The 27,966-nt window shown below is 25.7% G+C and overlaps 3 protein-coding genes across 10 annotated transcripts; 2 read left to right on the plus strand and 1 right to left on the minus strand.

Annotated features, from left to right (window-relative positions):
* Positions 1 to 20: 20 nt before the first annotated feature.
* On the plus strand, positions 21 to 9,650 carry Rabex-5 (Rabaptin-5-associated exchange factor for Rab5). 6 transcript variants are annotated; one of them, XM_015512817.2, is made up of 12 exons: positions 27 to 199; positions 375 to 393; positions 602 to 779; positions 1,161 to 1,273; positions 4,708 to 4,962; positions 5,567 to 5,693; positions 6,547 to 6,910; positions 7,631 to 7,759; positions 8,376 to 8,486; positions 8,666 to 8,812; positions 8,901 to 9,095; positions 9,449 to 9,650. In XM_015512817.2, exons 3-12 carry the CDS (start codon positions 619 to 621, stop codon positions 9,536 to 9,538), a joined length of 1,692 nt encoding a protein of 563 aa, XP_015368303.2. In that variant the 5' UTR covers positions 27 to 199; positions 375 to 393; positions 602 to 618; the 3' UTR covers positions 9,539 to 9,650. The 6 variants fall into 6 exon arrangements, with proteins under 6 accessions (XP_089081970.1, XP_015368303.2, XP_089081969.1 ...); XM_089225843.1 differs by having other exon boundaries at positions 27 to 393; XM_015512818.2 differs by lacking the exon at positions 375 to 393.
* Positions 9,542 to 16,701, minus strand: LOC107164854 (uncharacterized). Of its 3 annotated transcripts, none has more exons than XM_089225846.1 (5): positions 16,527 to 16,701; positions 10,990 to 11,191; positions 10,809 to 10,920; positions 10,202 to 10,316; positions 9,542 to 9,869 (listed from the first exon to the last, which is right to left on the minus strand). In XM_089225846.1, exons 2-5 carry the CDS (start codon positions 11,168 to 11,170, stop codon positions 9,753 to 9,755), a joined length of 525 nt encoding a protein of 174 aa, XP_089081972.1. In that variant the 5' UTR covers positions 11,171 to 11,191; positions 16,527 to 16,701; the 3' UTR covers positions 9,542 to 9,752. The 3 variants fall into 3 exon arrangements, with proteins under 3 accessions (XP_089081972.1, XP_015368315.2, XP_089081973.1); XM_015512829.2 differs by lacking the exon at positions 16,527 to 16,701 and adding an exon at positions 13,712 to 13,963; XM_089225847.1 differs by lacking the exon at positions 16,527 to 16,701 and adding an exon at positions 13,813 to 13,959 and having other exon boundaries at positions 10,990 to 11,177.
* Positions 16,702 to 17,358: 657 nt separating this feature from the next.
* olf186-M (Ki-ras-induced actin-interacting protein-IP3R-interacting domain olf186-M) lies at positions 17,359 to 27,515 on the plus strand. The gene is made up of 12 exons (XM_015512850.2): positions 17,359 to 17,575; positions 18,062 to 18,308; positions 18,385 to 18,461; positions 18,694 to 18,742; positions 19,343 to 19,620; positions 21,498 to 21,699; positions 22,951 to 23,127; positions 23,221 to 23,647; positions 24,267 to 24,317; positions 24,922 to 24,984; positions 26,830 to 27,006; positions 27,207 to 27,515. The coding sequence occupies exons 2-12, from the start codon at positions 18,115 to 18,117 to the stop codon at positions 27,405 to 27,407; spliced, it is 1,896 nt and encodes a 631-aa protein (XP_015368336.1). The 5' UTR covers positions 17,359 to 17,575; positions 18,062 to 18,114; the 3' UTR covers positions 27,408 to 27,515.
* The last annotated feature ends 451 nt before the right edge of the window (positions 27,516 to 27,966 follow it).

Raw genomic sequence — 27,966 nt, forward strand, 5'->3', positions numbered from 1 at the left:
ATAACTTGATAACACTCGTCTTCATACTTGTTAAATGTTAGTTGTTAAAAAACTTACAATATTATATTTTATTTTTATAGTTAATCTTAATATTTAATGCTTAAAACAGTTAATTTTGGTCATCATCATGATACCTATAATTATAGTATTAGTTTTTCAGAGTATTAACTAATACCTATATCTAGAAACTTCTAACTAGGTACCTATCACATTTACTACTATTTTAAATTGTGCTAAGTAATAACTACTATGTTCTAGTTACTGTACCATGCTGTAACTATATTGATAATTAATAGTTTTTATTTTTAATAAATGCTACCCTAATTCTTTTTAATTTTCATTAAAACTAAATAAATTTATTTTCATTCAACTAGGACTTCATTTGAACAGACGGTTTGTATAATTGTATTTATTCACTATTAATATTACTATTCTTATTGTTTTTATAATTTATATATTATATTATAAACTAATTATATTGATATAAAGATAATTTAAATAAAAACAGTTTTTTGTCTTGTGACTAATATCAATTAATATTATATGTACTTTATAGCCTTATATTTTTTATTTGTTGTTTTAAATCAATAACATTTTGTAGGTTTATTTATCATCAAAATGATGTCATTTAAAAAAGGTAATTTTCGCATTGGAGAAGCTGAATTGAAATGTAAAAAAGCAAATGGATGTGATTATTATGGTAATCCTCAATGGGATGGATTTTGTTCAAAATGTTATAAAGACATACAAAGACATCGGCGAATGAATGCTTCACCTAAGTATGTAATTAATTTTAAAAAAATTTTACAATTATATTTTATCAGTTTTTCATAGCACAGAAATTAATATTTAGTTCATTTGAGATATATTCTATCTAAAATATCATTGATTTTAAAATTGTTAAATTTTGGTAAATGTTTTTTTTTTTCATTTGTATTTGATTTTATAATCCAACTATTTACTCTAAATACATTTCTAACTATTATAATTCTATCAACATCTCATATAGTAATTGATTATGTTATGGGGTCGTAAGAATTTATTTATATTGAGGCTAATAGACAATCATGAGTGATAACAGGAGCCTTAACATTGACCAGTGTTTTAACATAAACAACTTAACCAACTAATTTTAACTCCTTCCTTAATATATGTTTCAGAAAGGTACCAATTAACAAGACTAATGAAAAACAAGATTTTAAAAAAGTTGGTTCTACTGAAAAAAAGTCCAAATTGTCATATTTGAAAATGTTTAATACTATTAAATCCAAAGGTTTGTTAAAACAGATTTTTTTACGCATATACAGACCAACTATATTGCATTTCTTGGTTTTATTTTATTGAAAATTCACCAATTTTAAGTTTTAAATCTTCAATTCAATATTATTTTAAGTATATATTTAAATACATAGGCTTCTAGTATTTACAAAGTAATTTAAATATGGTCTAGTTTCAGTCATATCATATTTTTTACTTATTAAATGATTTATTAACTACTTTGTTTACGCAAAGCCATTCCATATGATGATTATTTATAGAAAAATCAAACTAATAAATTAAGTAGAGTATAATTTTACAGTGGTGTAATTAGGAATTTGTCCATTAGAGGGGCGGACATTTTTCTACACACAAAATTTATTTTCTAAGTACAGCGGTGAATTATTTTCTGGGATACTACTTCATTAAAATCCTAAAGCTAATGTATCATATACATGTCCCGCGAGGATTTACCCATTGCGATATCTCACGAAATAATAGAGATATCAAAATTCTGGTTTTATAATAAGATTCACAGGGATAACTACAATTATTTCATTTTTAAATTTATTTAAACGTTTTCGTAAAAAATTTAAAAAATATATTTTTTTATCAAACTATTCCCCAAAAACTTAAAGATATCCATTTTTTAGAGTTTATTCTTCTGAAAATATTGACGTTTCAAAATTTTATTTCCATTAATTTCCTGATTTTTTATATTTTTTCTAGTTTTGAAGAAATAAAATATGATTATAAATTTATAACTATTAGGAACACGGAAAGTATTCGGCTGACTGTATGGGAATGCGCGCGGCGTGGTGGGTCACATGTTTGATAACATTTTGGTGTTAAATAATCAGCAATTTTTCTTGAAACTAAAAAAAATAATAAAAATTAGGAAATTAATGAAAATAAAATTTTGAAACGTCAATATTTTCAGAAAAATAAACTCCACAAAATGGATATCTTTATTTTTTTTGGAAATAATTAAATATAAAAATATATTTTTAACTTTTTTACCAAAACATTGAAATAAATTAAAATATGAAACAATTGTAGTTCTTATACCTGTGAGTTTTATTACAAAACCAGAATTTAAATATCACAATTCTCTTGGGAGATATCGCAATGGGTAAATCCTCACAGAACACTGTACAGGGTGATTCTTTTATCAAACAACACTAATTATTTCAAAAACTATTGACTTTTTTCAAAATTTTAGAACCATCTTGTTCTAGAACTATATATTTTTTAAATATTTTCACCCTTATATTTATCAGGTTAACCATTATCAACTTTTGATTTTCAAATGACAACCTATAATTAAAATTTCATAAACTAAAATGGCTATTTTTTCAATGAATTTTCATGTTTAAATTTTCATTTTTTGTTAATCCGTTAACAAGATATAGCCTCCCAAAGTTGGGTGGTTTTGGGTGGTGTTTATGTGTTATAGGTGTATGTTAGGTGGTATTTACACACTAACACCATTTAAGTGTTGTTTGGTAAAAGAATCACCCTGTATACATAAAATTATTAAAAAAATTTTTTTTTATATCAGCTCATAATCCCACCACAAAGTAATAAATAAATATTATATATGTATATATATATATATATTATAAAGGCTTTGAGGAGATCTATCCTCCTCATCTCCCCTTAATTATGCCATTGGGAGTGGGGTCAGAACACCCCCCCCCCCCATGAATCTGAGATGGGAAATTAACTTTTACATGAAACACAATTATTTCTTTAACATTTTTATATTTTAGAATTTTGACTTGGAAATTATATTAGTAGTTTGTATAAACACTATAAACGTATTCTACACACGCTGCACATTATACACACGCAAGTCATAATATTATGATTATATTTACTACTTTGATCATTTTTGCTTGGGAACATATTATTTGTGTCACAACTCACAGAATATATATTCTGTGTTTGGGTTTCCTACAATGGTAGATTCTAAATCGGTTCGCTGAATCTGTTGTCTGGTCCGATAACAGCGATAAAAGCAATATCATTGTCAGTATTCAAAGTTTATTTTAGGTATATCGAATGCATTTGCAGCTCGCCGATCATTTCACACAAGCTCATTATTGTGTAAAACTAATAGTTAGTCGTTGCCGTTCATGTCTCACTGTTTTACTTCATTTAATACTGTTTATTCTTTTATATTTGACATTTGTGTCCCATTTTATTTGTTTTATTTTAATTTAACATCATTTTAAGACGTCTAAACATTCCATTATGATAAGATATTTTTTAATTTAATTTTTAGTATACCTAAGTGATTGGATAGAAAATATTTTAATATCCAATATTTATGTTCCTAGTTTATTTCCTAGTTGGGTGCAGCGCCATGACTCGGTATTAATTTATCTAAAGTTACAAGATGGTGTAATTGATGCTATAGAAAAAATAAGCAGTTGGAATATGCATTTTGTGAATAATAACTTTGAATTCCAGATTACTGTACACATAATATCAATAGTATTTGCTGTTAGTTTACAACTAAATAAACTTTTACAACTACCTGGATTTGATTTATCTCATGTTATTAATATGGCTGATAATTCTATAAATGTTTTAAAAGAAATGAGAAAAAATGTTGAAAAATATTTTTAATTAATATTTGAAAGAGCAGAACTATTTTGTAAGAATTCCAATATCAATATTTCTTTGCCTTGTCGTGTTGGTAAAAAAGTACATCTAGATAATACACCTGTTACCACGCTTGAAGAATATTACAGAGTGACAATATTTATTCCATATTTAGATAATTTTATAATAATGATAAGTGATCATTTATTAAAACATAAATCTTTGTTGAAAAGCCTAAATTGTTTGTTTCCGATTAAAGAGAAAGATAATTCAGATACTTTTGAAAATGACAACAGATTTAGTAAATAATATTCACAATTATTACCATCTTTTTCTTCTTTAATAGTTATTGTAGAACTTAAATTATGATAGACTTCTCTACAAAATTTGTCTAAAATTCCATCTAATTTATCAAAGTTTCTTAATAATTGTAATACAGATGACTATCCAAATGTCAAAAAACTGTTAAAAATCATGGCAACTTAACTCATTAGAACAGCTACCACAGAGTGCAGAAAGGTTATTTTCAACAATGCGAGAATTAGAAAAAAACTAATTTACAAAATATTCATACATTCTTGATCAATTCTTGTTGAAAAAGCAGGAAAGTGAGTGGTTGTTCTGCTGTACAATAGGTAGTGAGTTTACCTCATACTTAAAGAGTAAGTCACTGACACATATGTAAAATCAATACATTTATCACTCCACTCAGAATCTAAAACCTATTAATGGTATTGATAATTCAATAATTGACTATGCATTAAATTATTAAATTTGTTATGTGTATACCTAAATATAAATACTACAAGTTTAATGTAATAAATTATATTTTATTTTTAGACGATATATCTGAAAAATCTAAAAAAGATTATGATCCAATTATTGCGAAGAAGTTGGATCAATTAGATGTAGAATATATGCCTATTTTGTCTGAAACAAAATCTTTGCGTTCCGATTTAAAAAAACAAATCCACAATTTTTGTCAAATGATGATGATGTCACATTTACAAAGCCCTGTTGATATTCAGTCTGAACTCACTCAACATTTTTATCAAAATATTCTGGATATGCTGAATAATAACTATTCTTATGATGGTATTGTATACTATAGTTGTTTTAATGTATTATATTTTTAAGTAAGCTCAATGTTTAGGTAGGCTTAAATTAGCCTGTAATGCTACTAAATTTACTCAGTGGGCCACATAAAATGTAGCTAACTTAATAATATATGACTAAAAATATTTTAATACCTTTACTCTGAACAATAAAATATGAATACTAATTGACAATAAATATTATATTTTATTAGAGTATAGGTCGTTAACTTTTAAGAGCCAATAAAATTTTAAAAATCGGTATTTTGCTATACCGGGTGTTCATTATTCAATAAATATAAACTAGATTGCTTATCCTTACTTTCATATTGAACGGTTGAAAATGACTATAATATTACATAATATAGATTACCTATACATTTCATAAGTGATTTATGATCAATTGTCTTTCACTTGATGATGCTTTTATTAAGTATGTAATTACTTTTTATCAACCATAAACATGAAGCAAATATCTCTAATTAGTAATTCCACATAATTGATTAACCTGAGATTATATTCTAATATATATTATATTCCATTTAAAATATTTAATTTTAATTTTTAATAACCGTGATCAATTTTTTTATGCAAATGTATTTCAGAATTGAGTCAAGAAAAAAAAGAACAAATTTTGGATTATACAGAAAAATACTCTATGATAAAACTATATAAGTTTTTATTTTGTATGACTTTGGCTGACGAAGAGGAAGATTTAGCTATACAGAAACGGTATTTTATTAACTAATTAAATATAATTTAGTAACAAAAAAATATATATTATTGTGTTTAGAATTATGTGTGGTAGATATGATTAAACCTAAGATAATTTATTTAAATGCTTTTAATTCTTATTTAATTTTTGTAATATATGGGTCTTATAGTCTTATCTCATTAAGAAGATTCTACACCTTCGTGTGTTGTATCTTACATATGTAAAACAGCAAAATCCGTTTTACTCTGAAAAGACAAAAACAAAACAGTTTTAATTTTTTTTAATTATAAAACTACATAATAATTTATTGGATGGGTTGTGAAACAGTAAGAACTTTTTTCATACAAGTGGTATCAAATAATAAAAATATTATTTCACAGATAATGTTTTCAACTATATTGTATAGCAATTTAGAGTCTTAACTGTCACTAGAGCCTAAGTGGTTCTATCCTGTGCAAACAATTTTTTATTATGTTGTATATACATATGTAAGACGAACACTACACATGTGGTGTAAACGGTGTAGTGTCCTCATTAGAAGCAGTCAAACAGAGAGTAAGCTGACATAGCTGACAGGTACACTGACCTCTAAAGGCAGCAATCAGTTTGTATTATTTTACAGAGACAGTACGGTCAACCCACTTTCTGTTTCTTTGTGCTTTTAAGGATTGATAACTATTTTGAAACATTTTTAATCATAAAATGTTCTTTAGTTACTAAAATAATTAATACCCATATTAATTCTCAAATGTTTGTAAAATAATAAATAAACAATAAAAATTAAAAACTTAAAAACTTTTTTATTATTATTTGAAAATAAGTATAATAAAAATATATAATATAATCAAAGTTTAAATAATTCTATTTTAGGATTCGTCAATTAAATTGGGTGAATGCTAAACATCTAGACTGTGATATTGACAAAACTAATGCTCAGATTATTGAATTGGTGTATAAAGCTATTCTAGAATTATTAGATATGGATTCAGCTACAGCACCACAAGACAAATTGGCATGTGTTGTTAGATGCTGTCGGCATATATTTGGAGTTTTGCAAGGTGGAAACAATGGAATGAAAGGACCTGCATCTGCTGATGATTTCTTGCCTGTTCTCATATTTGTTGTTCTTAAAGCAAATCCAGTTAGACTTAAGTCTAATTTGCATTATGTGACTAGATTTTGTAATGCTTCGAGGCTGATGTCTGGAGAAGCTGGATATTATTTTACCAATTTGGTACTTAAATATTAATATTTTACATTTTAGAATAGCGTATTTTTGTTAAAATTCACCACTTGTATTAAAGATATTATTAAGTATTCTTAATATGCTGGGTTGTATGAACAATCACTTAACATTTAAGAGGATGTCAGTGCACTATTTGTTTTCTTTCTCTGGCCGATACGCAACATAGACAAAACGCATTCACGCAAATCATTTTTTTTTTGTATTTTAAAGTTATCTTAGAGTAAAATTACCCATTAAAAGAAAAATGAATAAAAATCTTTTTGAGCGAATAACATATTGATATTATGATTTTGTATTCAACTTTTAAAACAAAAAAATATTGTAAATTTAAATGGTGTTTAAATTGTTTTGAGACCATTTAGACCAATCGATATGTCATACCCTCAAAAATATTGTTCTCTATTTTTTTTGTAATGAATTTTACCTTAAGATTACTTAAAAACAAAGAAAAATAAATCTGCGTAAATGCATTTTGTCTATGTTGAGCATGGGCCAGAGAGAGAAAACATAAAGTTCACTGACATTCTCTTAATGAATCAATACTGAATTAATGATCCTTTAAACATGATTTAGTAGCCAATGGTTGGTCCATGAAATTTCATTGAACTATTCAATTTTGTCATGCAATCCAAAATTAATCAATTATTCTAATTATATAGCGTTGTATATTGTCTTATTCACTGAAAGTTTTTTGACTATTTTTTTCAGTGTTGTGCTGTATCATTTATTGAAAATATTAATGCAGAACTTCTTAGTATGAATATTGAAGAATTTGAGCAGTACATGAATGGAACATTAGTATCTGATACTTGGGATTCAGCATTAATTATATGTGAAGTAAATAAAGACATTTAATATTATGTGATTCATTGGTGATCCATGTGTATGTGCAATGTCTAACCAATTTCAATAAGAAAAAATAATAATTCAATTGCAAACATCAAATTATTATTAAACTGATTCCTTGAGATTTTATGAATTTTATATTTCAAAGTTTTTACATGTTACTTTTTAACCGAATTTGTTTTCTATATTCTGATAAAATAAAGTCTTTGTGTCTTCTACCATACTTAAATAGTGATTATATTATCATTTAATTTGTAATTTACCTATTTTAAACATTTTTATTTAAAATGTCAATTGTATACATTACTCTAGTAATAAAATTCAAAGTTTGTTCTGTTTTTGTCATAATTGTATTGTTATTTAAAAATTAAAATAATAAGTTTTACTGAACAATATTATAATATATGTTGAATACAATAATAGATAAATATTAACATATTAAACAAACAATAACTAATTGTCTAATATTTTACATATTATTCATATGATCTTTGAGCAATTATATTTTTGAATGTACGCTATTTCACTAAAATACACATGGGCTGCCACTGATGTGAATTATAATTAATTCTTACATTTTAAACTTCTATAATATGAATCAATTTAGGGGATGCATCAAATGTTTGAACAGTTAGCACTATTGGCAGATTTAAAAAGAAGAAATATAATGATTGTTGATGATGCATTAAAGCTTAAGAATGAAATGTCTGATTTTAAGGTACTATTTATGATATTTACATATTGATGAATTTAATACACTTAAAATGTGCCTGTTTGATACATATTTAAAACTATATAATAAGTTATTTAAAAAATATGTATTTCTAAATTATAATCCCACAAATAAGATACTTCAAATAATTGTGTTTCAACATATTTTTTTATTAATTTCCATAGGATAATTTTATGGATCAATTTGCAGTATTAAAAGAAGTTTATACTATTATTGATGATTGTGATGAAACTAGTAACAAAGTGACTGTTAGTATTGATGATTATGATCCTTTATGTTCCAGTTTACCCTCATGGACTATGACACCACAGGTTAGTTTTCTCATGTTAATGGTAATTATTATAACTACTCATAATCAGTATAAACGAATGGAAATGCATGTAGAATAATATTGTATAGGTTATTCAACCTGCTGAAAGAACTCGTACAAGTTCTTCTTGTACAGATGTTGATTCTTGGGACATCCATTCTGCCGAAACAGTATCATTGCATTCATTAGATACTTGTTTTAATACACCACAAGAAAATAATGAAATTTCCGGGAGTAGTTTAGAACCTACAATAAATGTACAGCCACAGTTAGATGAAATACAGGTGTGAATTTGTGATTTTAAGTTAATAACCAGTAGTAATAAATTAACAACACAATAATGAAAATAGTTGAAGATTCATTACCTACATGATAATTAATTGTTAAAAATACAAAAGCAATGTGAAATAGTCTTAAATCAAAATCATATGGTTATTTATTTTTATAGTTAAAATTGTATAAACCAATGCATGATTTAATTGCAGCTTTATGACTACTTAAATTTTTAAATAGCACATCATATTTTGTTTTCTGTCTAAGCTATATATTTGAAATTAAATGTATTCTGTCAACTACATTAAATCTTTCATTAATTTCATTGATTACTTATAATATTATTTTAAAACAATTTTTCTAGGAAATATCGATACAAGGATGGCAAATACCTAGTATACCATGTGAAACTGGAGGAAAAGAAATTACCGACTCAAAAATGAATACACAATAAATATAATTATTATTTTTGTTTTATTTAATTTTTAATACAAATTTTGTTAATAATACTACCTGTTTACTTATTTTTAATAATATATTTATTATTTTATTGTGTTAATGCTTAATTGTTTCGATTTATTATTGATTAAATTAATGTTTAATATATCCCTTATAGATTACTCATAACTAGTTCTACTGTTTATTGTTTACTATTGGTAATTATGAAGTTAACTAGTAGTATCTAATGGTAGTGTAAACTCTGATTGGATTTTTGTCTCAATTGATGTTTTAAAACGTTTTGTAGTTCCAATTTGTTGAATATACGGGCAAGCAACTAATTTCATCTAAAATAAAAATATATACACACATTTAGTACTTGTAAAATAATATAAATTAATTTAAAATTTAAATAACTCATAAAAAATAAAAATTTGAATTTTATTGTCAATGGGAACAACTCTTTCACTGTAGGTAATAAAATTCATTCTAAATTTACTATCCGTGTAACCTTTTTATAAGCATTTCAATTATTAATTATTATATTTACCATGTACACTTAGTAAATATTTTATCTTAATAAACAAAAAATAATAATAATATAAAATTAAAATAATTCACATAATACTATCTTAAGCTAATATAATATGTCAAGTAACAAAATAATAATTTGTATTACCTGTAAATCAATTGTTTCTGTAAATTTTCTTATGGGAGATTCTAAGTTGAAATTTAGTTCCGATGTATACTTAACTGGAACTATTCTTGGTTCCATCCAAAATGTTGATTGATACCTAAAATTAATTACTATTATTTAACAACTATATGAAAGGCCTGTTTGATAGGTTATAAATATTTGTTTATTTTTACATTTGAATTTGAAAAACCAACAATAAAATATTATTAATTTTTTTGTTTACAACATATAATTGTTGATGTGAAAGAAATTGTTAAAAAATAATTTTTTTAGATAAGATGTATATAAGATATGGCCATATGGGCATATAAAAATGTTTGTTTTGAAATATTATCAAAATTATAATTATTAAAAATTTATCAACTGAATATAAGTTTTTAAAATAGCCTCAAAATAATGTAAATGTATTAGGTGAATTAAATGGTACCTTCAATAATTTTTGAAAGAATATTAACGGAAATTTACGTATAATTTTTGTTACAAATAAAATAAAAATATATATTGCTCCATATTTCATAACGAAATAAAATATCATTAGATTATATATTAATAATGATTAATAAAATATAAATACAAAATATATTTGTACATTTCTGTTGAAATAACTTTTGTGTGATTTAAATTATTACGATGGTGTGTATAACTGCTGCTTTTTTGATTTTGATTCTTGTTAATAGTTGTGCGCTGTAACTTATTCTTATCTAATGTACAAATAAAACATTTTTATTTAAGTAAGCATTAGATATATTTTTAGTGTGCATAATATTTACTTAATTTATTATCTAAATTAGGTAAAAATCTCATAACACAACCACAGTCTCTTATTAAAAATCCTTCTGGTGAAATTCTTTGTTCTGGTATATCTTTGGTAAATTTAAAAGTTTGTTTGAATATTGCTTTACAATGTGCACTATTATTTTCATTCAATGTTTTTCCTTCAGAATTCCACATGGTCTACCTATATATAATCATCTGCAAAAATGTATGCAATTATGAAAGGAGGATTTTAATGTTGAGTATCAGAGTACCATGTATTTACATTTTTTAAATATATTGATACTCATTATTAAAGGAATTTTAACTTTAATATAAGTACCTACTCTTAAAATTGCTACTCTAATTTTCTACATTGTATAAAAATTTATTGAATAGATATTATACAATTTTACAATAATGCTATCAAGAAAAAACCTATTTTCTATAGTTTATATTTCAAGATGTTAAATATTAATGGCAGTAGGTGATAATATATACCTAACTACTACTAGGTAGGTACCTATAATATATTCAGATATTCCGCTGAATACTAATAGATAAAATTATTTAGTGGAATGCTACTATTATAGTACCATTACAAATTTACAAATTTCTTCTACATCAGTAACTCATACACTCCTTGATAAAATATATTAAAAAACAAAAATTCACTTCTGAGCAAACCTAGAATAAATAAGCACAAATCAGATGTAGTTTTCAAAATTAAAATCGAGGAACTTGAAGTATGTTTATTTTACGTTTGCTTATTGGTATAAATGCATGGGATATGAAGGTTGCTCCAGCCCCCTTAACATAGGCGTAAATTTGGCTTGCTAGAAGGGGGGGCTAACGCTAAGATTATAATTTATAACATTAGAAATTTATAACAAGGCTATACTATTTTTAGGAGGGCTAAGCCCCCCCCCCCCCCAATTTACGCCTATGCCCCTTAAATAAAATTATGAGTATATTTTTACGCCATGATCATAAGAATAATAAATGGTACACATATCGATGAAATTCATATGGCTATAATTTCAAAGATGAGCCTGAACGACAAATTCTGATTGCACCATCGATCTTAATTTGTCGAATTAGGTACCTATACATACTACATAAGTTTAAAAAAACATAATAAAGGGAACTTAGTTTTCTTGAAAGATTTTGGTACCTAGGTATACCTTCCATGTTTAATTTTTAGACTTTTAGTGGTAGACGGTAGGTAATGTACTGTACATTTTTGATTTTTGAATTAACTTAAAGGCATTTAATGCTAGATTATAAATACTTAGGTATGTGATATGCGCCTTAATTGTTTGTGCGTGGTTGGTATTTGTGTATATTATATTTGATGTTTGTTGAGTATTATATTCGCGTTAATTTTTAAAAGTAAGATTACTTTTATTTAAGTATAGGTACATAAAATACTGAAGCTTTGTAAAATAGGTAATTATTCTGTTGCTTGTACCTATACATTCATATTTGTGTACCTATATATATAATGGAGTAGACAAATATTTTATGTGTTATCTTAAGTCTTTCTACTTAATCAGTAGATAGGTACCTAGCAGATAGGTTAACGTAGTATTGCAATATGTAGATTGGTAGATACATAATATTAGGTAAATTGGATTAAAAATATATTATTTTAAAAATGTAAATATACACTATTATACAGTGTACATGACACATCCATAACATGTACACGCACAGGGTCGCAAGCTCCCCCCCCCCAAAAAAAAAAAAGTAAAATTGATGAGTGCATGCTACTCGAATCCTGATTATAAATTTTAATTCATCATATATGTACGTTGTTTTTGTTTTTTTCACATAATCAGGTAAGTCGTAGATCATATCAATGAACAAAATAAAAATAAATGTAATAAACTATACCTAAGCAAATTAATATTAAATTTTTTCAATATCATTCATAGGCAGTAGGCACATTAGGGCGATCGCCCTACCTCAAGTCTGTAGGTATAACAGTCTATTTTTATAACAGCAAGACAAATTCCCCGCAAAAATAAAATTAAAAACTAGAATCGTTTTTTTTTTATAAAAGCATACCGCCATACCGGCATTTATAATAAAAATATATTATGGAGAATTCAGACTATTCGTAAAAAAATCGCTCCCCCCCTAAGATGAGGTCTTATATTATACTTGCTTGACCAAACATAACTATAGGTACCTACTTACAAATAATTTTAATAGGTTTAGTTAAATAAGGTAAGTACCTATTTTAAATTTATTGAATATTAAAATGTTAGGTATTATTTTATCAAGTATTCAAGTTTAAATAAGTAACTTACACGATATTTTACATACCTACATTCTAGATTCTATAATAATAAGTGCATATTTTGAGTTTTATAGTGTAGTTTAAATTAAGTTATAGTTTAAGTTAAGAGTATTTTTTTAAATTACTTATACCTATGTCTATTGAATCACAACAAATTTGGAAAAAGAAACTATTATTAGGTAGTAAAATAGGTATATTAATAATTTTCGATCACTGGTTATTATCACATTGGTTAGGTATTTCCATTTTGAACATAATATGTCGTTATTAAAATAATTTTAATTTTAAAAGTTTTAATGATTCACAAGTAAAGAAATTTTTGATCACAAAATGTTGGTGCTTGAGACATTTATTGCTACATATTTTACTCATCTTATTAATGTGGCTATATAGCTTAAATTATATACGGTAGGTACAATTAATAAGTTACTTACTTTAAATTTAAATTTCGCTTTTAAAAAATAATGAAGCCAAATTAATATAGATAGCAAAGGTACTTCAACTTATTTTAAATCGAATTTTGTATTATTATTACGTTTTTAAGCTAACTAGTAATATACTTATCCATTTTTAACACTCCACCATGTTTTAATAATAGAAAAATGTTAGCGTTCATTTGTTGACTACATTTGGAATACTGCAATTGTGTGCTGTTTGTAGTAGCTGGTTGTAGGTATTGAACTATATAAATAATTATATTGCAGCATACACATGCCTAACTCTAAATCAGAAAGGACATATAGTATTAAAAACTGTTAACCGTAACCGTAAACCTATTTCCGGTTCCTGTTTTTATTATAAAATACACAAATGCTAGTTGTACCTATACCGAATTGGCTGTTATACCTATAGGTACCTACCGTGGGCTATATGCCTATACCTAGTGTATTGGTAACGGATAGGTACGTTGAAGCTATATGGTGCGGGTGCCTATATACCTACATAGTATACATGGAATATATTTAATTTAATCCAAACCCAGAATAATGGCATGCGGAAATGTGTAATAGAATGTGACACAATATATATTATATACAATAGGTATACTTCGTGTGATGAGTGTGCATATTTTATAAATATACTTATAAGCTCAACGAATGAACATAGGTAACTGAAAGCGAACATAATATATTTTGATATATAGGTAGTGATATTATGCACAGGTACCTACATACTGAAAACATGGTTAATGAACAAAATCACTAGACCATATTACCATAAATATTTGATTAAAAAAATAGGGAGAAGTATACTATATAGATATATTCATAATATTATAGATAGCTAGGTAGGTACCTAACCTATAAATAAACCGGAAGTAGTTCAGCCTTCAGCGCTCGACGGATTCAACTAAATCTTAAACAGTTAAACCATAACAACATAGTTGAAATTATTACAATTATTATAATAAAATATCTATATGACTATATACCTAAGTATGTTACAGTCTCACAAGCAGATTATAAACTTTGGGTGAAAGGACTGTGCTCAGTGGCGTAAAGATAAGATGGTTCTAAGTCATCATGGACCTCCAAATTAAAAATTTAAAATAATAATTTAAAAAGCAAAAAGCGGGTAAGTCGAGGATGTCACTCTGCTGTACAGTATAGGTTCAAGTGGGTTACTGTATAATGACTAATGGATTGAATTAAATTTGAATCCAATGATATTATATCATTGTATAGGTACGAAAAACGATTCAGAACGGAGACGATTTATCTGTATAGGATATATTATAGATTATGAAAAATGTTCAAATCTTAGATTTAAAAAGAAAACATTTTACGAATTTCTAGCTTAAAATAAATTGCGAATTTTCATGATTTTTACGTATGTTGTCAAAATTCAAACTTTGAATGCTTGTAAAAAAATTGTGTCTATGTATTTTTTTTTATTTTTCAACTGCTATTGTAACAATATGTTAGGAGCCTTGTATTAATTTTTCAAGCTTTTCTACTCAACAAATAAATTTTTATCAATATTAATTAAAAAATAACTAATAATTATCGAAAATTGCATATGCATATAAATCCTATAAATAGTTCAACTGAAGTCGACATTTTTTGAAAATTGCATGGTGAATAGAATATACTTATATAAACATATGGTGAAAATTTCATGTACCTATATAGTCATTTGACATTTGTTGTAAAGTTACTTCAAAAACCAAAATCGATTTTGTCGAAAATTTGTTGTGTATAAAAATTCCCATTTTTTCCTTAATTTTTAGTTTGTTTATCCCAACTTTTAACCCCCCAAAAGTACCAACTACATTCACTTTCTGATCTAACAAGGTACTGAAGTCGAAAATCAAATTATTTTTACTGCTCCAAAACGTGATGACAGTCACAAAAAAAAAAAAAAAAAACACCTATTATAAAGTCTATATCAAGTAGGTACCTAGAATAGACGACAAATTCAAATCGAATTTTCTTTAGAATTCGTATCACTTCACAAGATCAATTGGTTAGGTTAGGTGTATTTTGGGAATTTGGAATGAAGACACGTCTAAATTCCTGTTTCACACGATGTGTTAGATAAAAGGTCCGTCACTCCAGCACCCCAAGTTTAAAATTTTTACACCAAAATTTCACAACATTATGTAACCATTTTGTAACGAAATGTAATCCAAAATTCGAGATCCCTGACTTAACTCGAATCCCGTAAAACCGATTCTAGTTCGGCGATCACCATCATCGTGACGTTACGCGTAAAACCAAGTGCTTTTCAAAATGGTCTGATTGATTTGACATTTTCAGGAGGTTATGTAATCATTTTGTAACCAAATGTAATCCAAAATTCGAGATTCTTGTTTCGGTTTTATTCTAATAAGAACCATTTTAAGGATATTAATAATTAATATTTAATTATACCTATCAGGCTGTAATGATACATTTTTTCGGTATTAGTAATTTATAATTGCCAAATTAATAATTTTTGATTGTAAATATATAGATAGGCTATGTTGCTGTTGCATAGCTGAAGAAGCACTTGCACATGTCACACCAAGTAGGTTAGTAGGTACCTACACTACTTATTACTTACTAGCAATATTCCAATATGGGCAATATGTATAAGTAATAATACCTACCTATATGGCGTAAGAGTGTAAGACTTAACTACATTACTAAAAGTCGGTACCTATAAGTGATAAAAGATTATTATACCTAAATTAGGAAATATATTTTCAATTATAATACATTGCCTATATTATTATTCATTTAATCTCCTTAATACTAATATATTTACCCCTGTCCTTTCTACACCAGGATATCTCAAACGAAAGATGAATTTTTTTTTGTTATCATCATTTAATTTTCCAAAATAAAGCACTTTTAAATAACTCGTATAGTCTAGCTAAACGTTAAAAAATATTAAGTAAAATGAATAGAGTAAAATCTATAAAATGTTTTGATTTGAGTTTGTGTCGTATTATCCAAAAAAAATCTGATGGAATCAATAAGCCCCCCCCCCCCCCAGGCCCCAGGATGTTTTCAAGTATCCTTGAAAGTATAGCCCATCTATATAATCTAAAAATTCGTTAGTCGCCGACAAGTCTATTCCTATTGGCCATTACTCAGGACCATCGACTTCGATATAAAAAAAATACATATGGCAGTCCATAGTCGTGTTTTGTGAGCACGATGTAAATAAAATTAACAACATCGTGTTCGTGAGAAATGAGAATCGTAAATGTCAGCCACGCCGCCACGGGGGCACGAATTAAGATCATGGCAAGGTACAGAGATAAGATACTGTGGATCATAAGAAAGAATATAATCTAAGATAGATTTATAAATAGGTATATGGACTATGGATCGTTTTTAGTCTATTTTAGTTCGTGATGTGAGCAGCTGCAGCAGCTGTCTGCTGGTGAATTTTACTGGTGTAATTAAGAGACATCTTGTCTGTTGATAACATAGATAATAAAAATTATCTATGGTTGATAAGCAAAACGGCACTATCAATAGTAGATTGTAATGTATTACCTTATCTATTATCCTTAAATTCGTGATAAACGCGATTATAAATTTATAAATACAAATAATATTAATATATTATTGTTAAATGTTAACAATTGTTTTGGCTTTATTAAATTAGTAATTACCATAATTATTTTTTCATGTCTAATTTTTATAATATCATTTTGCTATAGTGTATCTAGTTAATCTATATAAATAATCAATTTCATTGAAATATATTTAGTAATACATGAAAAAAAATATGTTCAGTTCTAAAATTATTAAAACTGAATTAGAAAGTTTACTTATCCTTATTAATATGTTGTAATATTTTTGGTAAGCTATAATTAATACCTTAATACATAATTAAATAACACAGTTTAATTTATTTAGTGTAAAAATATATCATAACTTATCAGTATCTATCTAATATTAATAGGTACCTATATTTTATAATATAGGTTACTTATTTTCTGAGTAAAAAAATTAATAGTTCATCAGGTTTATGGATAAATAATTAATAGGCAATAATAATTGTAATATTTTATAAGAATATAATTATTTATGTATTGATAGTTTAAAATATATTCTGTCAAGATATGAAATGCAATACTGAAAACATTGAATAAAAAAATTAAACATAGGACTATTTTATTTAATATATTAGATCTTAATTTATAGTTATAGTTTTATTTTTGGTGAATTAAAAAAAGTGATTTCAATTTTAACTTTAAAATTTTAATTATTGAGTACAAAATGTAATTAGTACATATTATAAATTATTTATTTAAACATAATATACGGTGCTAAAATTTTTTTTAGGAATTTTTTTTGCTGGTTTAATAAGTTCAAAAAATTATGAAAATACAACTACAATGGCTGAAGATTATGACCAAGTTCCTAAAGTAATGGTAGAAAATTTGGAAGATTTATATGTAATCAATGAACAAAATATTCAAGAAACTAATGAAGGTCAACTAAAAAGACCACCTTCTGCAACTCCTCGAAATAGGAGTCCTGTTACTATACAAGAATGGGTAGATTCACTAATCACTACCGTTGATCAAAAGTAATTATTTATTTTTTTACTTTTCTATAAAATGGATTTTATGATTATTAATTAGTTATATTCTAATTATTTTTAGAGAAGATTTTGATAATGTAGAATCTTCTACACTCTTAAATAGTTTGGATGTCGATAATCTTACATTAGGAGCAGAAGGTAATATTTTGTTTATTATTTTTTGTTTATACTGAACAAAATTTAATTATTTAAGAATGAAATATTAATGTTATTTAAATGTTTACTAATTATACTTTATAATATCCACCAACTATTGGATATAAATTATAAATTCTACCTTTCATCCAATTTTTTATTTATATAAATATTAGACATGTCTTTTATATGAAATATAAATTTAATTACATACAATTTTTTACTTTATTTGTAGCTGGACACTTATCTAGAACTATTCCAAATGTCACTGTAACAACTGAAAGGTAAATTTTGTTTATTTGTGTTACATATAATGTGTTGATTTTATGATATCAAACTAATAACTAATATCTATAAAAAACACACTATACCATATAATATTTTGAGGCTATATGTCTATATAGACTCAAAAGTCAATAGTCAAAAGTTTTATTTTAATTTAAAATTAATAACTTAAAAGCTTAATTTAAATAGTTCTTATGGCATAAATGATCTACATTGTTATCATGGGAATGCTTAAAAATTAAATTTGTATATATTCATAAATTATTATGAAATATTATTTACAATTTATAAGATTTTCTTTACTAATGTATAGGCAAATAAAAATATAATTCAATATAAACTATGAATATTTAATACATAATATATAATATATTTTATATAATTGATAGTAAATAATAATTAAAATAAATAATTATACTATAAATCAAATATAATAGTATATTTAATATTTTAATCTATGATAATACTTTGTATCATGATTATGTAGGAATGTATGGTTTATTATTATAATCATTAACAGTGACTTACAAAATTTAAAATGATGGATTTATTACTTAATATATTTATAATATTTCTTATTTATTTACATTTTATAAAAGTAATATTGTACGTGCACCATCAGAAGCTGAGAGTCAAACTTCCAGTTTTGATTCCAAATTATTAAATGCACGTAAACCAGATCCTGAAGAAATATTACTAGGCTTAGGATTTGGAGGTGGAACTGAATCAACTACATATGGCGAGTATGGACGTGTTCCCAATCGATTTTTACAGCCATCCCAACTGAAGGGGGTTTCTGTGGAAGAGTACTTAAAACACCAGCAAGAACTCATATATATGTATGAATCTGGATTATGGGGTTACCGTGGATTAACTGGTAAGTTATTGTTAGTTTTATAATTTATTATATTCATATTAAGACTTTATAAAGTTTTTAGTCAAAAATATGTATATAATTTTATTCATTAATAAAAATTAATGGAGGAAGATCTTTTCATTCAGGTACATTGATGGAACATCAATCTACAGGTGTTTCAGTAAACAATTGTATAATGTAAGTTCATTCTACAGCTGTTGTGCCAAATTTGTTAATTGTTTTGACGTTTTGTTGCTGTATAGATTTTTCTTTTTTATTTTTTTTTTGCATGTAATAGCTATAATTGTAGTATTGAGTATCTTATCTTCTTCATTATAATTTTATTTTAGGAATTCATTTTTTTTATTTATCAAATTTATTCAATATTTAAAAAAAATTTAATCTACTTTTATTATTTGGGTACAATTATTTTTATAACACATTCTATGAATTTTAAACTGTTTATGACATTTGGGGTTTTTTTTATAAGGTATGTCAAAATTTAAACAGGCCAATTTTTTTTCATGGTCAGGCCACTTTTTCTTTATCATTATAAATACATGTATTTTATGTATGCATGGTGGCTGAAGGGTTATCACTTATTATTTTGTAAAATGTAAATGAATTTAAAAAACTAGAAAGCTGAAAATTTAAAATAGTTCTTTACATGCATAAATGTACTAATAATACATACCTGTGAATAATAAATATAAATTATCTTCATAATCATTTCATTACATTTATTATGGTTATTGGTTATGGTTATCATAGTATATTTTAACTTTTATACATCAATCATTGGCGTTTGTTAAGTAAATTGTATGCTAAAAATAAGTTGCAGAAAAAAATAGTGCTACCAAAGTATACTCAGTCATCCCTATATGAGCTATATGCTATTTTTTTATTGGTAAAGTTAAAATTATGAAGTCATCAACGTTATTAAATTTCAACTAACAATTTTTTTTTATTAATATACCTACTTTAAAAATATTTAATATTTTTGATTTAAATTATAAAAAGTATTATAAATATGAAATAACTAAATTAAATTAAATTTGAATGAATTAAATTTAACATAGAAGGATTTTGTTATTGTATTTTTATTATTTTTTGTTTGTTTGTTTTTATTTTTTTATTTTATACTAATTAGTGAGTAATTTTTAATTTTAAAATTTTAAAATTTATTAAAAGTTCATTATTAAATCTCTACAAATCTAATTTAAGAGTATTAATAACAATAATAAATTAATGGCGTTAATATTTGTTAAGTTACTAGACAGTATGTTTATGATGTTAGTAAAAAACATTAAGCCATTTTATTAAATTACTAAGTATATAACCATATTTATAATTTATGCTTATATCACATTAATTTTTTTATTTGCTCAAAGAAATTTGTCCTAATCCACTTTCCTTTGTATTATGTATTGTTATGTGTCATATTTAAAATACTTTTTATGGTTTATAAATGTATAATATTTACTAAAGTATTGTTATTGCAATTAACTTTAAATAGGTAATACACATACTTTTAGTTAAATATATTTATACCTATTTAATGAATGTACTAGATAGTTTATTAGATTTGTTTTTAGCTATTTGCTAATTGTTGAATATTGAGCCTCACCTTACCGTGTGCTAATATCTAGTTAGAAAAGCTTAATCATTTTAAGCATTTCATACATAAAAAAATAGAAAAATGCATAATATGTGTTTGGTCAATTAGTCAATTATACATACATTGAATACAGAATAAAATTATTTATTTTTATTCTTAGTATTGGTAAATAATTTTTGAATTTTATATTTTTTTGAAACAGATTTATTGAAAAACGATTGTGTGTACAATACTTTTTTTTTCATATAATGTGCAGTTCTAATTTATTATTATTTTATAGGACCACCCCATGCGAGCCCATCAGTTATAGTTGCAAAAATCATGGAAAAACTTCGAGAACACGAACGCGATATGACGTGCCCAAAAGGTTCTTCAAGAGTCATGGTTCCAACAACTAAATCTATGCATCTTATAGACAAAAGTTCAAAACAAAGTTCAAATCGATTTAATAAAGCTGCTGAAAACATTCTCACAAAAATTAGGTATTAAATATAAATTTTATAGAGAAACAATCTCCAAGAAAAATATCCATGATCATTTTAGAGGTGAATGATTAACATAATATTTTATTATTTTATTATCGAACATATGTCATTTCAGTATGTTTAGCATGTCTTTAATGTTTGGTGAAAAATAATCACGATGATTCTTTTATTTTCAAGAAGTTAAAAATAATGTTGCTGTTAGTATTCTAGTCAACAAATATTAGATCAAATATTTTAACAGAAATTATATCAGCTAATATAATATATAATATATAATATATAATATAATAATAATATCTTAGACAAACTATATTTTAGCTGACAAATATTTTGTCAGAACTGTATTTTATCTGTTTGCTATATTGATGCCAAAAACATTTGTCTGCTAAATTACTGTCGACAAAGTACAGTTTGCTGAAGTATTTTGCTGATAAAATATTGCTCTACTAAAATATATATATGGCCCATGTCGCTGAAGCTATAAAGATCAATAAAAAAAAAATAAAAAAAAAAATAATATATATATATATATATAATATATATATACTATAAATATATACTAAAATATCCATTAATAATATTTTGGCAAAAATGTGGTTTGAGCATAATATTTTTGGATTTTCTACATGTTCATTTATTTTTATCTTTTAATGGTATTTAATATGAATATAAATATGTAACTAAACCCAAATATGTCATACATAAGAATAATATAAAATTTTCTATTAACTAAAATTTTGTAACCCAACGGCCTATGTCACCGAGGGTATATTTCGTTTAATAATAATAAAAAAAAAATGTTTTGTAAATATTTTATGCTATTAATAATAATATTCAGTTTAAACTTGAACATAGATAATTTATTAATAACTTGATGACTATGATGTCTCATATTACAGTGGTAACAATTATTGTATCATGCATTCATGCATATTATATTATCTGAATTAAAAATAATTCACAAAAACTTTCTGATAATGGTTTATTTGGTTTTAAATAAATTTCTTCTATCTTTTCATGCTAGTAGTTATAAAAAATATTAAATATGGTTATGTAATAAAACAAAAATTATATAATGAACTAACGTAAATATTAGGTACTTATCTTTGAATGCAAGTGAAATAAATAACGACAAATATATTGATAAGATAAATGTTTAAATACATTTACAGTTAAAATTACCGACTATGTAACCTATTTATTACTATATTAACTATATATATTTGAATGTTTTACTATGTTTCATAGGTGTACACCTGGTAGTGTATTAACTCCAGACAATCGTAAATGGCTTGACAGTCAAGGTGGTGACAAATCACCAGAAATGTCAAGACGACTAATAATTGGACAACAGTCATTTGTGTTAACTCGTGATGGTACTTTAATAGAGACACCACCATCTAGTGTTATTGCTGATAATGAAAAGTTAGTCAATGTTCAAAAATTAATTTTCCTGATTTTTTAATACATGCCACATTTTAATGTGCATTCATAATTATTTTGATTTATAAATTTCAGTTTACCAGTACCACCTGACACAAAAGTAATTAACGATAAAGTTCAAACTACTTTAAGTGAGAGTTCTTCTCATTTAGATGAAGATACTAATGTGATATTTAAAGTTGATTCATCATCGTCTGTAAATTCAGATACACAGTTTCAAAAAGAAGATAGTTTGTCAATTGATGTACATAAAAAAGATACCAAAATGGACAGTTTAAAACCTATATTTGATCCAAATCAATCTTTTGATAAAGATTATAGCCCCGAAAGAGATTTAGAAGATTTATTATCTATAGTTGAGCCTTGTCAAGATGTTAGTAAAGCGAGTTCAGAAGTTGATTCAGGTGCTGCTTCTGATAGTGCTGATACATCATGTGCACAAACAAATGTAATATCGTTGACTGAAAATGAATTAACAGCAAATGAAGATATTTGTTCTAATGTAAGTCATTATATTTTAATTTAATTTTTAGGGTTACACTAAATTATTGAAATGTATATACATAGCTTAAATCTATATCATGTTTGGTCCCTAAGTAGAAGCAAAAAGAGGGTGAGCAGTCCCTAGCTAGTTTAGTATAAAAAACCAAAAATAATACATATAAGAATAATTTACAAAGAAAGAGCCACTTTACTAACAGAAGTTTTTAATTGTTTAGTTTATTAAATTTAAATGTCTACTTTCAATAAAATGTACACAAATATTTATTTTTAACTGTTAATGTTTATTTTGTTTGTGGTTTTAGATAATACATTTGTATAATATTGTAAATCTAAGTGTAGGGGATAATACTTTTACCAGTCTCTGTTGTTGAAAAGTCTAATACTCTTAATTAATAAGTTATGTGTGCTATAAGAAATATACCTTTTTTTCGTTTATAATATTTTTATTTATTTGATGAAAAATATTTACAATCTATATTTACAGTTATACAATAGGTAAATGTGATGATGATTGATTGGCAGGAAGTGGAAGTCCCCCAGTGATGGCACCCGAAATATACCTATATATTTTATATTTTATTTTTGTCTCAGAATTAAAAATATATTTTTTTTTTCAGAACATATTTAGGCAATATGAAGATTTATGTAATCTGAGATTGAGATTAAATGTAAGTTAATTTTATCTAATTACCTATATATTTATCAATTTTAATATATAGTTAAAATAATGAGATATCTAAATTATAATCCTATTTTTATATGTTATCAAACATAAGTAGGTATGCTAAAATATTTTAATTTTTGTTTTTATGCCAGTACAACAAATTTCAAATTATTTAAGAATTATTTAATTCTTTTAAAATTAGATCACATTATTTCAATGTTCTTGTAAAATAATTCAAACTCTTTATATTTTCTTAGTGTTGTAGTTTAATTAATATAGTGATGATAAAATCATTAAACATAGCTATTATCAGTTTATTGTTTATTTCATAAACTTGTATATGTCAAAATATAATTTCAAAACAAAATAAAAATTGATTATATGCATATTTTTTATATTTCCTAATAAATAATAAGCAATATTTTGACACCAAATTGTTACCAAAAACTATCAAAATTCAAAGGGTTTGTCTTTTAATTGACATTAAAAAAGCCTTTAATTGTAAATTTTAAACAACAAAATACCGAAACCATGGCTATACATTTTTAAGTATGTCTATTTTTTACTATTGTTAATTTTTTTTTCATTAATTATTATTTGTTTTTTAGGTATTAGGTTGCCCATTCAATATTGTGCCTCAAGATCAATTTATATCCCTCTCTGCTGAACAGGTAAATGAATTATATAGTTTGAGTAAAATGTAAGTGAACAATAATTTAATTCCTAATTGGTTGTAAAAAAAATTAATAATATCTTATTTTTAAATCTAATTTCAAATACATTTTTGGTACCTATTTAATAATTTAAAAGATTTTTAGAAAGATATATATTATTTGGTATTCATGTTGTATGCGGTCTACTGCCTGTTTCTACACGTCATATGTGGTCTACCACATAGTTAAAAATATGAATGAATACATAAATGTAGGATTACAATATATTTATTAATGTAGAATTTCAATATAATATTTAATAATACAAAAAAAAAATATAAAAATATGTAGATAAATTTAATTAGTATATGTATTAAAAACTAACTGACAAAAAATGTAAAATTATATAGAGATATGCATTGTCAATCGATTTAAATTAGGTACAATATAATTTCACATCTCTTAAAAAACAATCAAATGTGTTGTCATTCTTGTTATTTATACGCCAACATTGTTTCGCCAAATATGAAAGCATCAATGATGGAGATGTACCATGGATTTTTTTTAATAATTCGAAGTTTTAAACCAAAATAATGACCAAAAAAATATATATAGATATGTGGCAGTAAACCGCATATGATGTGTAGAAACATATGTTGTAGACGACAAGTGTGCGGTGGACCGCATACGACATGAATACCTATTATTTATGCTCTTAGTTTTCATGATATAGATAGTATAAAAGTTTCTATCTATTGTGTACATTTTGTCTTCTTCTTCTTCTGGTGTGGTCGACAAAACTCATATACCTATCTCTGGCCAATATTTTATAAAATCGATTACTCGATCAGTCAGTGTATTAAACAGATCATTTTTATTTTGTATATTATATGTTGCATTCGTGCATTTCAGCAGGTGCTCGTCGTCTTGTATTTCTCCACAGTCGCATCTTGGATTTTCTTCAATGTCCCATTTCACAAGATTTACCTGTGTGCAGGCTGTTCCTGTCCATATTTAATTTAACGTTCTACAATCTCGATGTGGTAGTTGGTGTCCAGGGGGTAATGCTTCTTTAATCATGTCAGAGTTGGTTGATTCCTCTTTCCACTTTTCTAAGCGTTTGTCTGCTGGTCTTTTTGTTAGCGGTTCACATGCTCCAAGGAAACTTTCTCTTGACTTGAGTCGTTTATGGGGTGCTACTTGTCCATTCATTGGGTGTCGTTCATCCATTAATTGCTTCGTTCTTTCCTTTCTGGTGTGCACTTCTCTCCTGATGTGAGGTGGGGCAATTCCACTTGTTATGTATAATTTTTGTACTGGGGTAGGTCTCAGGCATCCTGTTATTAGGCGGGTCGCTTCATTCAGCGGAATGTCTACTTTTTTGCATGTGCTGATCTGCTCCAGACTGGGCATGCATATTCCCCTGCTGAAAAACATAATGCTAAAGTGGCGGTCTGTAGGGTGTGAGGGTCTGCCCCCCATTTACTACCCACAAGCTTTCGTAGTATATTGTTTCTTGCACTTACTTTGGCTTTCGTCAGTTCGCAGTGTGTTCTGTATGTTAGGCTTCGATCTAAGTAGACTCCAAGGTACTTGGGGTGGTCACAGTGTTCAAGGTCTACACCATTACATTTGATCATAAGCTTTCTTTTTGCATCTCGGTTTCTTAAGTGGAAAGCACAGACCTGAGTTTTGGTCGGATTTGGTTTCATATTGGTTGTACATTTTGTTAAATTTATAATTGTTTTCAAAACATATGAAATGTTTGTTATTATATTTATTTATTGTTATGATTTTATAATTCAATACCAAAAAATATAGGCAGATACTTTGTTCATAAATATATTTTAACTGTGTTAATAGAGGTGTGCACTCCAATGTAAAATTTTAAGACTTGCGCTCCGCGTTTATTTAAATAAGCTTACTGATGACGAAGTACACCATGAACTGCAAAGTTGTCTGGGAGCAGAAGTTCAACATGTGGCTGACCTATTAGATTCAAATTCTGACGTGGACAAACTAGCAATAATTGTTCGACAGGTAATTACTATATATTTTTATTTTATAGAATATAGTTAACCATATTACTCCAAAAAATGAGATTTTTAACTTGCTTGCCTATATTCATTGAATAATTATATTTAGTTAAATATCAAATATGCATTGGTCTATATAATATTCTGCCATTTTGATTAATAAAATGTTGATTGTTAACATTATTTTTTTAAAACTTATTATAGATGACAGTTCTACTTCATCATCAGACACATTTAAATAGCCAATTAGCCGAATTAACTGTCAGAGCCCAAAATCCAACCGCATGTCATGACATGTGTGAATTAATATTACAGAGGGTTCGAGGACTCGAACAGCTAGTTGAACAGAATGCCAATGAATTAGCTCTAATGAAAGCCCAATTACTGAATAAGAAAACATTGTGATTATAATTTGTTATTATTGATTTGTAATGCTTAGTATTTACTTATATAATTATTCATTAAAATAGTCATTGAACAATAAAATAATTTATAATTGATTTTAAGTAATAATTACTTTTTAGTTATTATTCAGTACCTATTATAGAATTTCCTAGCTTCCCATTGTCCCTTAGTATTTTAGAACATGTATAAGCAATAATCTCCTAAACCCTTATATGTTATATCACAATTATTTAAAAAAATATATCAGGTAATTCTTTTATCATTGAACACTCATTTTTCAAAAATTATTAATGTTTTTGAAAATATTATTTTACATAGTTTCAAGTTGTTAAAAAACCAACGTTTTTATTAAAAAATTATATTTTTTAATATTTTTTATCCTTATAATTTTTTAAGTTTTTACTTTTTTGAATGACAACATAGAGTTTTAATTTCATATTCCAAAGCAGAATATTTTTCTAAGTATTTTGATTCATAAAAATTGAATTTCGGATGAGTAGTTTATGAGTTATAAGTATTTTAAGTTTAGACAAGCAGAGTAGTGGACAAACATTTTGCG

This window comes from Diuraphis noxia, unplaced genomic scaffold (assembly GCF_037042655.1).
Source record: "Diuraphis noxia isolate RWA-SAM2 unplaced genomic scaffold, SU_Dnox_SAM2 contig0004, whole genome shotgun sequence".
NCBI lineage: Eukaryota > Metazoa > Arthropoda > Insecta > Hemiptera > Aphididae > Diuraphis > Diuraphis noxia.